General features: G+C 36.4%; 1 protein-coding gene and 1 pseudogene across 13 annotated transcripts in view; both read right to left on the bottom strand.

Annotated features, from left to right (window-relative positions):
• The window catches only part of CCDC138 (coiled-coil domain containing 138), a 142,497-nt gene that overhangs the window by 87,569 nt on the left and 42,100 nt on the right, over nucleotides 1–12,828 (bottom strand). For 8 of the 13 annotated variants that reach the window (XM_045835217.1, XM_045835230.1, XM_045835225.1 and 5 more), the window contains 3 exons: nucleotides 9,698–9,775; nucleotides 9,479–9,586; nucleotides 1,854–2,018 (listed from right to left, as the gene is read on the bottom strand). The exons of 1 other annotated variant lie outside the window; for it this stretch is intronic. In XM_045835217.1, the coding sequence (XP_045691173.1) occupies nucleotides 1,854–2,018; nucleotides 9,479–9,586; nucleotides 9,698–9,775 (351 nt within the window). The remainder of the gene's footprint in view (nucleotides 1–1,853; nucleotides 2,019–9,478; nucleotides 9,587–9,697; nucleotides 9,776–12,828) is intronic. 4 more of the 13 variants (XM_045835224.1, XM_045835220.1, XM_045835219.1 and 1 more) reach the window with 4 other exon arrangements.
• On the bottom strand, nucleotides 7,371–9,290 carry LOC123816308 (annotated as a pseudogene).

The raw sequence follows: 12,828 nt of genomic DNA, 5'->3' as shown, positions 1-12,828 counted from the left end.
GTACTATTTATTTTCTTCTTAGTCTATCATAAAAGCTATTCTAAGCTTTAAAATTATCTTACTTTTACTAATGTGATAGTAGCCATAATTGCAAATAATATTTTAGTTAAGGATTTAAGCTCAACAAAAGTTGTTAGTCCAGAATAAGTCAATGTCTATATTTTAAGAATGATAAAAGGAATCCTGTGACAAATGTGCTTAACAATCTTCTCTTACACCATTAATCTGATATAAAAACAGAATATTATACAATCCATATTCCATTAGTTAAAATTGTCATTTTTTAACCTTAATATCCTAGGTACTATCCTATCACACCCAGTTCTAGCAGAACAAAATTTCTCCACAGAATTTTAACACTGTAGCCCTTCCTAATCAGCAGCTACTTTTAAAGTAAGGCTAGATATAGACAGGATAGTTCACACAGGTGGTAAAAGACAAAATTCTAAGCAAAGGTACATTTGTTTCCTATTGCTGCCATAACAAATCAGTACAATTTTACTGGTTTAAAGAATGCAAATTTAGGTGCTGGCTGGGTAGCTCAGTTGGTTAGAGCATCATCTCAATATTCCAAGGTTGTGGGTTCTATCCCCAGTGAGGGCACATAAAAGAAGCAACCAATGAATGCATAAATAAATGGAACAACAAATAGATGTTTCTTTTTCTTGTGCACACGCTCTCTCTAAAATCAGTAAATTTTTTAAATTAAAAAAAAAGGATGCAAATTTATTATCTTACAGTTCTGCTGGTCAGAAATCTAATTACAGTCTCAAGCAGCTAAAATCAAGATGTAAGCAGAGCTATGTTCCTTTCTAGAGGCTAGGGGAGGATCCATTTTTTTATTTATTTCAGGGTGTTAGCATCATTCCATTCCCTGTAGTTGCAGGACTGAAATCCCTGTTTCCTTGCTAATATGAGCAGTAGGTTATTCCTGCTTCTAGAAGTGACCAGCATTTCTTAGCTCATGGGCCTCTTACTGCATCTTCAAAGCCGGCAAAGATGACTTAAGTCCCTCATGTATCCACATGCTTCTTTTGCCATGGTTTAAAGAGTTCCTGTGATTACTCAGCCTACCCAGATAACACTGGGTAATCGCTAATTGAAGGTCAACTGATTAGCAACCTTAATTCACTTCTGCCATACTAACAGGTTCCAGGGATTAGGATATAAACATCCTGGGGGCTATTATTCTGTGTAGCATAAAAGGCATTTAGAAGAAACTTTTTAGGTGAGGATGAAAACAGAAAATAATTTCGTAATATGAAATCCTGGTCAGCTATAGGATAATCATAAAATTGTTTCTGAAAACATTAAACCAAACAAACAACTTTAGATGTATAATCTTCAAATGTTTAAGGTATTTCTTGTGGAATATAACTGTCGATCACTAATGGCCATTTATACCAACTACAAATCACAAGTACCAATATCCAAGTTAATGTCTGCAATTTAACAAAACCATTATTTCTCTTTGTTAATGAGAGGACCCTTGAAAATAGATATTTTATCCCTTTATAACAAAAGGCAAAATAAGTTATTTTAGTGGGAATGACCTTAAAATGGTGTGTTCACATCACTGATTATTTGCCTAACTCTACTATACAATTATTTTTCCATTTTGAGGGTAGGTCTTTAATTTCTGGTCTCTATTTTTAAAGAGAAATGCCTATCGTGTTAAGAAATATATATGCATTAATTACAATTAAATGTGAAATGTATCTTTATACAACTATTGGCATGGTCAATTTTCTACCAAAAATACTTTATTTTTTCTCTTGTAAAATATACCAGAGGCTTTCCTTTCTAAATCTTCATGTATACAGAGTCATATATTTCAAATGAAAAAAACGAACCTTTACACACTTCTCCTGAATATCATTTCTCTGAGAAGCAAATTTTAGTACAGGACTTTCACCACCCATTCCAGATCCTTCACTTTTCAATTTGCTAAGGTAATAATCTGATATCCAGTCCATGAAGATAGTTAAAAGTTCATAAACTTGTGCATTAAGTTGTACCTGTATGTAAAAAATTAAATCAAACATTTCAGTTCACAACCTCATAAAACTTCAAAGGCAAGCTTTAAATTTTAAGTGAGTATACCTAAAGCACTTCACTAAAATGTTTCAAAAAGCTCCAAATGAAAGAAATCCCATATCAAACAGCTCCAATTAATATTAGAAACATATTAAATGCTAGCTAAGAGAATAAAATTCATCATAATAAGGAAATTGAAAGTACTGCACCTCATTACAAAAATGGAAAACTTTCATGAAAATTCTTCATCCAATATTGATAATATAAAAAAATTAAAATTGGTCCAATTTGAGGGCACGAACCACCATAACTAAAAGATGTTAATAAATTAAATAATTCAAAAGGTGAACGAGTAGTATCATAAAAATTTATATTTCCTTCTCCTGCAAAATGTTATTTCTTTATATTACAGCATTTTCAAGTTTTTTTCTTGGAAATGCTGTTTGCTGACATGTTACCAAAATGAGAAAAAATAATACCACAAAAATTTTAAATGTTAAATTAGACTAATTTTAGTATTTCTTAAAATCAATTTTACTCAATTTAATTCAATATTTATAACATATCTACTTTAAGCAGAAAACCATGCTAAATTTAATTAGATATTTAAAAATCTTAAAAGACATAAATACAAAAGGAAATTAATAAAAACTAATAAAAAGGTAATATAAAGCAGACAGCAATCCATCAAAACAGAATCAGATGACTGAAAACAAACTGACAGTAATAAGGGGGGGAGGGGATAATGGGTGGGAAATGGGGAAGGGTTTTCAGGAACATGTATAAAAGACACGTGGGCAAAACCAAACCGGTACAGGATCAAGGGTGGGAAATGGGGATAGCTGGGGTGCAGGGGGAGAGTGATGGGGGGAAAATGGAGACAACTGTACTTGAACAACAATAAAAACAAGTAAAAAAATGTTACATTAATATGTATAAAATACTTTTAATCTTCTAAATCTTCTTCAAGTAAAATCTTCAGATAAAAATTAAAATCATCTTCAGTATCTGAGTTAAAAACTCCACTTTTGACTTCAGTCCAAGATAGAGGCATAGGAAGACACACTGTAACTCGTCCCATACCGGAAGAAAAACAACAACAAATTTAAAAACAAAAAACAACCAGGACTGACAGAAAATCTAATTGTATAGAAGTCTGACAACCAAGGGGTTAAAGAAGAAACACTCAACCACACCAGCAGGAACGGTGGAGATGGGGAGCCAGGTAGAGCGGACTCACAGTAAAGACAGTGGCTGGAGGACCAGGTGAGGTGGTGGCTTGTGGACTTGGCGGACCCACATTCACGTTCAGATAAACCCAGAGGAACAAGTGGGGAGCAAGATAGACCACACAACCCAGGATTCCAGTTTGGGGAAATAAAGCCTCAAGGCCTCTGACTAAAAACACCTGTGGGGGTTGAGGCAGCAGCAGGAGAAACTGCCAGCCGCACAGGAGAGTTTGTTGAAGAGACCCACAGGGTCCTAGAATGTACGCAAACCCACCCACCCAGGAATGCACACCAGAGGGGCCCAATTTGATTGTGGGTAGCTGGGGAAGTGACTGAAAACCAGCAGAGAATGGAGCAAGTGGCACTGTCCCCTCTCGGACCCCTCCCACACATACGGTGTCACAGTGCAGTGACTAGGGTTGCCCTACCCTGTGCACACCTAAGGCTCTGTCCCTTACAATGTAACAAGTAGGCCAAGACAAAAAAAAAAAAAAAGGCCCAAATGAAAGAACACATCAAAGCTCCAGAAAAAATACAACTAAAAGACAAAGAGATAGCCAACCTATCAGATGCACAGTTCAAACCACTGGTGATCAGGATGCTCAAAGAATTGGATGAATATGGTGGCAAAATAGAGGGAAACGTGAAATAAAAGAAAACGTACAGGGAGCCAGCAGTGAAGGGAAGGAAACCAGGACTCATATCAACAGTTTGGAGCAGAAGAAAGAAACATTCAACCAGAACAGAATGAAGAAACAAGAACTCAGAAAAATGAGGAGGGGTTTAGGAACCTCCAGGACATCTTTAAATGTTCCAACATCAGAATCATAGGGGTGCCAGAAGAAGAGGCAGAGCAAGAAATTGAAAACTTACTTGAAAACATAATGAAAGAGAACTTCCCCAATCTGGTAAAATAGACTTTCAGGAAGTTCAGGAAGCTCAGAGTCCTAAAGAAGTTGGACCCAAGGAAGCACACACCAAGGCACATCACATTTACATTACCCAAGATTAAACATAAGGAAAGAATCTTAAAAGCACCAAGAGAAAAGGAGATAGTTACCTACAAAGGAGATCCCATAAGATTATCAGTTGATTTCTCAAAAGAAATCTTTCAGGCAAAAAGTGGCTGGAAAGAAGTATTCCAAGTCATTATGTCCCTTATGACATAAAAGTCATAAAGGACCTACAGCCAAGATTGCTTTATCCAGCAAAGCTATCATTTAGAATGGAAGGGCAGATAAAGTGCTTCCCAGATAAGGTCAAGTTACAGGAGTTCATCATCACCCAACCCTTATTATATGAAATTTTAAAGGGACTTATCTAAGAAAAAGAAGATTAAAAATACAAACAGTAAAATGTCAACAAACTCACAGCTATTAAAAACTGAACCTAAAAAAAAAAAAAAGCAAAGAAAAAAAAGAAACTAAGCAAACCACCAGAACAGGAACAGAAACAAAGAAATGGAGATCACATGGAGGGTTATCAGTGGGGGAGTGGGAGCAGAAGTGATAGAGAGGGGGGAAAGGTACAGAGAATAAGTAGCATAAATGGTAGGTAGAAAATAGACAAGGGGAAATAAAGAATAATATAGGAAATGTAGAAGCCAAGAACTTATATGTACAACCCATGGACATGAACTAAAGGTGGGAAATGCAGGTGGGAGAAGGTGTGCAGAGTGGAGGGCAATAAAGGGGAAAAATGGGATAACTGTAATAGCATAATCAAAATATATTAAAAAGAAAAAAAGCTCCACTTTTTCCCCCTTTTTTACATGTTCATAGAGACTTTATTCATAATAATGAAGACCTAGAAACAATCCAAATGTGGATCAAAAATGAGCAAATAAATGAACTGTGATAAATACATGCCAATCTACTTAGCCATAAAAAAGAATGAACTGGCAACCATCAAAACATTCTCTGTATGTCTGAGTTTGTTTCTGTTGTGTTTGTTCATTTATTTTGTCTTTTTTATTTTATATTTTTATTGTTATTCAAGTACAGTTGTCTCCAATTTCCCCCCACCACTCACCCACACCCCAGCCTCCCCAGCTCCCATCCCCTCCTTAGGCTTTGTCCATGAGTCATTTATACATATTCCTGACAACCCTTTCCCCTTTTGCTCTCTTTATCCTCTCCCACCTCCCCTCTGGTCACCGTCAGTTTGTTCTTAATTTCAATGTCTCTGGTTATATTTTGCTTCCTTGTTTGATTTGTTGATTAGATTCCACTTAGAGGTGAAATCATATGGTATTTGTCTTTCATTGCCTGGCTAATTTTACTTACCATAATGCTCTCCAGACTCATCCATGCTGCTGCCAAGAGTAGGAGCTCCTTTCTTTCTGCTGTGTAGTATTCTACTGTGTAAATTTACCGCAGTTTTTTGATCTACTCATTTACTAATGGGCACTTAGGTTGCTTCCAGCACTTGGCTATAGTAAAGTGTGCTATGAACATTGGGGTGCATAGGTTCTTTTGAATTGGCATTTCAAAACTCTAAAGGTACAGTCTCAGCAGCAGAATTACCAGTTCAAAAGGCAGTTCCATTTTTAGTTTTTTGAGGAAATTCCATAAGGTTTTCTATAGTAGCTGCATCAGTCTACATTCCCACCAACAGTGTACTAGGATTCCCTTTTCTCTGCAACTTTGCCAGCACTTGTTGTTTGTTATTTGTTTATGAACCATTCTGACCATTGTGAAGTGGTATCTCATTGTGGTTTTAATTTACATCTCTCTGATGGCTAGTGATGTTGAGCATCATTTCGTATGTCTCTGGGCCCTTTGTATGTCCTCTTTGGAGAAGTGTATGTTCTGGTCCTCTGCCAATTTTTGTAACTGGGTTGCTTGTTTTCCTGGAGTAGAGTCATGTGAGTTCTTTATATATACTGGAGATCAAACTCTTGTCCAAGGTATCATTTTCAAACATATTTTCCCATACAGTTGGTTCTCTTCTCATTTTGCTGAAGTTTTCTTTAGCTGTGCAGAAGCTTTTTATTTTAATGATGTTGCATTTATTTATTCTTTCCTCTATGTCCCTTCCTCTAGGGGGCACATCAGTGAAAATATTGCTGTGTGGAATATCTGAGATTTCCCTGCCTATGTTCTCTTGAAGAAACACCATGACATTTATGGTGTCGTGACTTTTATGTAAGTCTATTATCCACTTTATTTATTTTTGTATATGGTGTAAGTTGGTGGTGAAGTTTCATTTTTTTGCATGTAGCTTTCCAGATCTCCCAACACCATTTCCTGAAGAGGCTATTTTTACTCCATTTTATTCTTCTTTCTGGTTGAATTCTGGTTGAATTATTCTTCTCTTGGTTGAATATTAATTGACCAAAGATACTTGTGTTTATTTCTGGGCTCTCTCTTCTGTTCCATTGGTCTATGTGTCTGTTCTCATGCCAATACCAGGCTGTTTTGATTACTGTGACCTTGTAATACAGTTTGATATCAGGTACTGTGATCCTCCGTTGTTCTTCTTTCTCAAAATTGCTGCTGATATTCGGGGTCTTTTACAGCTCCATATAAATTTTTGAAGTGTTTGGTCCATATCTGTGAAAAATATCATTTGTATTTTATAGGGATTGTTCTGAATCTATAAACTGCTTTGGGTAATACGGATATTTTAAAGATGTTAATTCTTTCAATATAAGAACATGGTACATGCTTCCATTTCTTTGTGTCTTCCTTAATTTCTTTCTTCAGATTTGTATAGTTTTCTGAGTACAGGTCTTTTACCTCCTTGGTTAGGTTTATTCCTAGGTACTTTATTTTTCTTGTTGCTGTATGAAATGGGATTTTTTTTCCCTGATTTCTGCTTTTGATATTTCATTGTTGGTGTACAAAAATACCTTTGATTTCTAAATATTGACTTTGTATCTTGCTGTTTTGCCAAATTCACTTAGGTCATGTAGTTTTTTTGGTGGAGTCTATAGGATTTTCTATGTACACTATCATGTCATCTTCAAACAATGACAATTTTGCTTCTTCCTTTCCAATATGGATGCCTTTTATTTCCTTTTCTTGTCTGATTGTTGTGGCCAGGACTTTCAACACTATGTTGAATAGAAGTGAAAGAGGACATCCTTGTCTTATTCCTGATCTTGGTGGAAAAGCTTTTAGTTTTTTTCCCCACTAAATACGATGTTGGTACTTCTTCCACTTTTTTTAATTAAAAATTTGTTTTGTCACCAGCATCCATGGAAGGTTGTATGCCAAGAAAAGGGGTTGAGGGTGGCATCCTAATCACAAAACAGACCATTTATATCTACTATAAAACCTTTGTACATATCTCATTCCTGGTAAAGGGAAGGGCAGGCAGAGTAATGGCTGCCATATGGGGCCAAGACTATCTGCACAAGAAATCATAGTATTCAGGCAAGGAGAATAGGAGGACCTTGAGCTTGGAGACCTAGGAAAGATGTGCAGGTTTGTATTCCCACCCTCACTGTTGCCGCTGCATTCCAGTGACAATGAGGGTCTTGTACAATGTGACAATATGGCTGTGGATAATCCATTTGTACATGACCACCACTTGATGCTGACAGAACTCCTTGACAGGCTGCCCATCTTCAATGAAGTGCTTGAGCAACAGCTCTCACAATGTTGGCAACAGAAGGTGAGAGGTTATTCAAGGTCCTCTGCTCACTGAAAGAGGCCAATAGGTTGACTACTGAGATCTGTTTCTTAACCAGCTAGATCAAGTCTACAAAAGTGTTATAGAAATCCTCAACTGTGAACTCCTAAAGCCTGAGACATCACATCCTCTTTTATGCTGGCAGACACAGCCTTGAACTAGTGTAATTCTTTGCACTAAAGAAGAGTCCAAAAGCTCAGTAGGAAAAGCTCCCATCAGGCCTAGTCTTGAAGATGTAGGAGTACTTTTTGTGGAGGTCCTTGAACTCCAGTTGATGGAGGTCATCCTCAGCATACTCCATATTATGGAAATAATAGCTCCAGCAGCTCTGAAACCAGATGGTTCTGCACAGCAGTCTTTGGCTGAATTTGGTTCTGCAGAACCATGATGACTTCATTACTGGCCAATTAACACCTTTAGAATGACTGCCCAACAGCAACTCCTGCTTCCATTGCTGAGGATCCTTTCCCCATCATTAAACTCCCAATTTACTTTGTGAAAAGAACTAGAAAATTTATCAAAATTATTAAAGCCCACAATGTGATATCACTACCTACCCGCTGGAAAGTTCAAAATGAAAAGGACTTAAAAATCACCAAATATTGGAATGGTTGTGGAGCAACCCGAACAATTATACGTGGCTAGCCAGTAGGAGAATAAAATAATACAAACACTTTTGAAAACTGACAGTTTCATTAAAGTTAAATATATATCTACTTTATGACACACAAATTCCATCCTTGGTAATACTGCCAAGAAAAATGCAAACACGTACCTACAAAGAGCTTTTTAAACAAATATTGTTAGCATCTTTATAATAAACAAAAACTAGAAACAGCTCAGGTGTCTATCAACAAGAGGGATAAATAAACTGTGACATATTTATACAATATAATATTGCTGAGCCATACAGAGGAACAAAGTACCTGATATATTCAACTATGAACATAATAAGCCTCACAGAAACAAGTAAATACTATACAATTCCATTGAATGAAGTTCTAAAAGAAGCAAAATTAAATTATGGTAACAGAAATCAGATCAACAATTATTTCTCGCAAGGAATAACTAAAAGGGGATATGATGGAACTTTCTAGGATAATGGAAATGCTCTATGCTTAGTTGTAGTTTATATCAGTGTAGACATTTGTCAAAACTGATAAAAATGTACATTTAAGGATCTTGCATTATGTTACTGTATAACTCAAATTAAAATAAATTCTTAGGAAAAAAAGTTAATGCATGGAGCCCATCTAAGGGATAAGATTGCAGTTTTGGTAGAAAAGTAACAATGAAGGCTTATGGAATCTCAAAACACAATGAGTAACAAAGCTATCATTAAGCTCAACTTCCTGTGACTTGTCAGTGTTACTGTACCTGAAACATTGCTGAAATACTGTTTTGTTTTGTAAAATAAATGCATATTTGAAACATTACAAAGATATTTCTCTGTAAAGGTATTATTATGGTTATGCCCTTCATACCAAAAACAGTGTTTACTAAATGAAATGAAAGATTAAAAAACAAACACAAAACTTCCTGACTTCCCACTGGAGAAAATTTCAATATCATACCTTACATGTTTTCGAAACTGGTATTTTTTCTTGTTTTAAACTTTTTATTTCATGAGCAGCATGGGAATTTCCTTTCAATCTCTGTACTGTCATAAACTCATACTTCCTCTGCAACAGCACAAATCCATGAATTAAAGAACAATTACATTAAAAGTGTGAAGGTCTACAAGCAAGCATTTTAAAATTCATTTGTGTCAAAAAGGAACACAAGCAACTTACCTGTAAATTATCTAAACGCGCTTGAACTCTTTTAGCCTGAATCTCCATCTTCCTATTTTCATCATTTACTTCATTTAACTAAAGTAGGAAAATGTTATTACATATTTCAATATAACCCTTAAACTGATTTCAAACTGAAGGTTTCCCAAATAATCTACTTTCTCTAGTCTGCATAACTAAGCAATATAACAAAACAGAAGTAACATTCATGATTAAAGATCACCTAATCAACAAAACAAACAAACAAGCTAAATATAACCAAAGACAAAGAAATTGAGAACAGGCTGACAGTGACCAGAGGGGAAAGGGGAGGGAATTTCAGGGGAAAAAGGTGAAGGGTTTGCAGGAACAAGTATAAAGGACACATGGACAATAACAAGGGGGGTAGAAACAGGAGGGAGGTGTAGGGGGCTGGGGAGTGGGCTGGGATGGAGGGAAAGGCAGAAAATTGTACTTGAACAATAAAAATATAAATAAATAAATAAATGAATGAATAAATAAATACATAAATCACAGCTGAAATCAACAAAATATTAAGACTGCCTAAGCCAGCCCAGCCTTGTCAGTGGATTGAACACTGGACTATGAACCAAAGGGTTGCCAGTTCGATTCCCAATCAAGGCACATACCTGGGTGTGGGCCAGGTCCCCAGTAAGGGGCATGTGAGAGGCAACCACACACTGATGCTTCTTTCCCTCTCTTTCTCCCACCTTCCCACAATGTCTTAAAATAAATAAATAAAATCTTTAAAAAAAAAAGAGTACCTAAATCTACTTCATTCTATGAAAATTTTGAAGTATCACAAGATCTTACAAGTATACATTTCAATGGGAAATATCTTTTAATTGAACATTTTTGTCTTTAGAATTTATTATTATTTAATAATATATTTTATTGATTATGCTATTAGTTGTCCCATTAATTTCTCCCATCCTCCCTATACCCCCTCCCACCAGCATTCCCCCATCCTTAGTTCATGTCCATGGGTCATACGTGTAAGTTCTTTGGCTTCTCCATTTCCCATATTATTCTTGACCTCCCTGTCTATTTTGTACCTACTATTTATGCTTCTTATATCCCTGTACCATTTCCCCCCCCTTCTCCCCCTCCACCTCCCCGCTGATATCCTCCATGTGATCTCTATTTCAGTGAATCTCTTCCTCTTCTAGATGTTTGCACAGTTCATTTTTCTTCTTTTTAGGTTCAGCTGCTGATAGTTCTGTTTGTTGTCATTTTACAGTTCATATTTTTTATCGTCTTCTTTTTCTAAGATAAGTCCCTTTACATTTCATATAGTAAGGGTTTGGTGATGATGAACAACTTTCACTTGACCTTATCTGGAAAGCCCTTTATCTGCCCTTCCATTCTAAATGATAGCTTTGCTGCATAGAGTAATCTCGGATATAAGTCTTTGCCTTTCATGACTTCGAATACTTCTTTCCAGCCCCTTCTTGCCTGCAAGGTTTCTTTTGAGAAGTCAGCTGACAGTCATATGGGAACTCCTTTGTAGGTAACTGTGTCCTTTTCTCTTGCTGCTTTTAAGATTCTCTCCTTATGTTTAATCTTGGGTAATATAATTATGATATGCCTAGGTTTGTGCTTCCTTGGATCCAACTTCTTTGGGACTCTGAGCTTCCTGGACTTCCTAGAAGTCTATTTCCTTTGCTAGACTGGGGAAGTTCTCCTTCATTATGTTTACAAATAAGTTTTCAATTTCTTGCTCTTCCTCTTCTTCTTCTGGCACCCCTATGATTCTGATGTTGGAACATTTAAAGTTTTCCCAGAGGTTCCTAAGATTCTCCTCATTTTTTTCAATAATTGTTTCTTCATTCTCTTCTGATTGAAAGTTTACTTCTTCCTTTTGCTTCAAACCATTTATTTGCGTCCCAATTTCCTTCCCTTCAGTGCTGGTTCCCTAAACATTTTGTTTTATTTCATTTTTCATAGCCTTTACTTTTTCATCTATTTTGTGACCATACTCACAAAATAGTCATACTCATACTTGACATACTCATATTTGTGAGTATCCTGATTACCAGTGTTTTGAACTGTGCATCTGATAGGTTGGCTATCTCTTTGTGTCTTAGTTGTATGTTTTCTGCAGCTTTGTTCTGTACTTTCATTTGGGCCATATTTTTTTGTCTCAGTGCACCTTTTACATAGTAAGGGCAGAGCCTTAGATATTCACCAGGGCAGGCCAAACCATATCCTTGTGGTGAGTAACTGTATGTGGAGGAGGAGCCTGGGAGGGAACAATGCCACTTGCTTGGCTCTCAGCAGGCTTTCAGTAACTTCCCCCACTACCCACAAGCAAACTGGGCCCTTCTGGTGCTGATCCCAGGTGGGTGGGTTTGTGTACATTCTTGGACCTGGTGGGTCTCTCCAACAAACCCTCCTGTGAGGCTGGGAGTTTCTCCTGCTACTGCCTCAACTCAAACAGGTTTTTTTCAGTCTGAGGATTTGAGCCTTTATTTCCCTGCACTGGAATTAATTGGGGGGAAAATCTGGTATCTTTACAATACTGAATCTTTCCATTCATGAACATAATAGAGCCTTCAATTTATTTAGGTCTTCCTCAGTTTCTTTTAATAAAGTTTTGTACTTTTCAGTAAATATATTTTATACATCTTTAGATTTATTCTAGAAAGCTAATGTTTTTTGATGCCATTACCTATGGTATCCTTCAACAAGTAATATTTACTTTCTGATTATTAGCACAAAAATACACTTGATTATTATATATTGAATTTATACCCAAGAATTCTTCTAAATTTGCTTAAATTTGCCCTGGTTGGTGTGGCTCAGTGGATTGAGCACCACCAGCAAGTGAGAGCTCACCAGATCAATTTCCAGTCAGGACTTGTGTCTGAGTTGCAAGCCAAGTCCCCAACTGCGGAAGAACAAGGGGCAACCAATTTATGTGTCTCTCACACATCCATGGTCTCTCCCTCTCTTTCTCCCTTCCCCTCTCCATAAAAGTAAATTAATAAAATCATTAAAAATTGGATTAACTCTAATAACTTGTCTATATAATCATTTGGATACCTATGTCAATAGGTACATAATCATATCATCTTTGCATAGTACTGATTTCTTCCTTTCCAATCTTGCTTTTTTTCCCTTATTTCATT

This window comes from Phyllostomus hastatus, unplaced genomic scaffold (genome assembly GCF_019186645.2).
Source record: "Phyllostomus hastatus isolate PE091 unplaced genomic scaffold, TTU_PhHast_1.1 phas_contig_2, whole genome shotgun sequence".
Lineage (NCBI taxonomy): Eukaryota > Metazoa > Chordata > Mammalia > Chiroptera > Phyllostomidae > Phyllostomus > Phyllostomus hastatus.
Note: the sequence above shows the minus strand (reverse complement) of the source record. Positions and strands in the feature narration are given on the sequence as shown.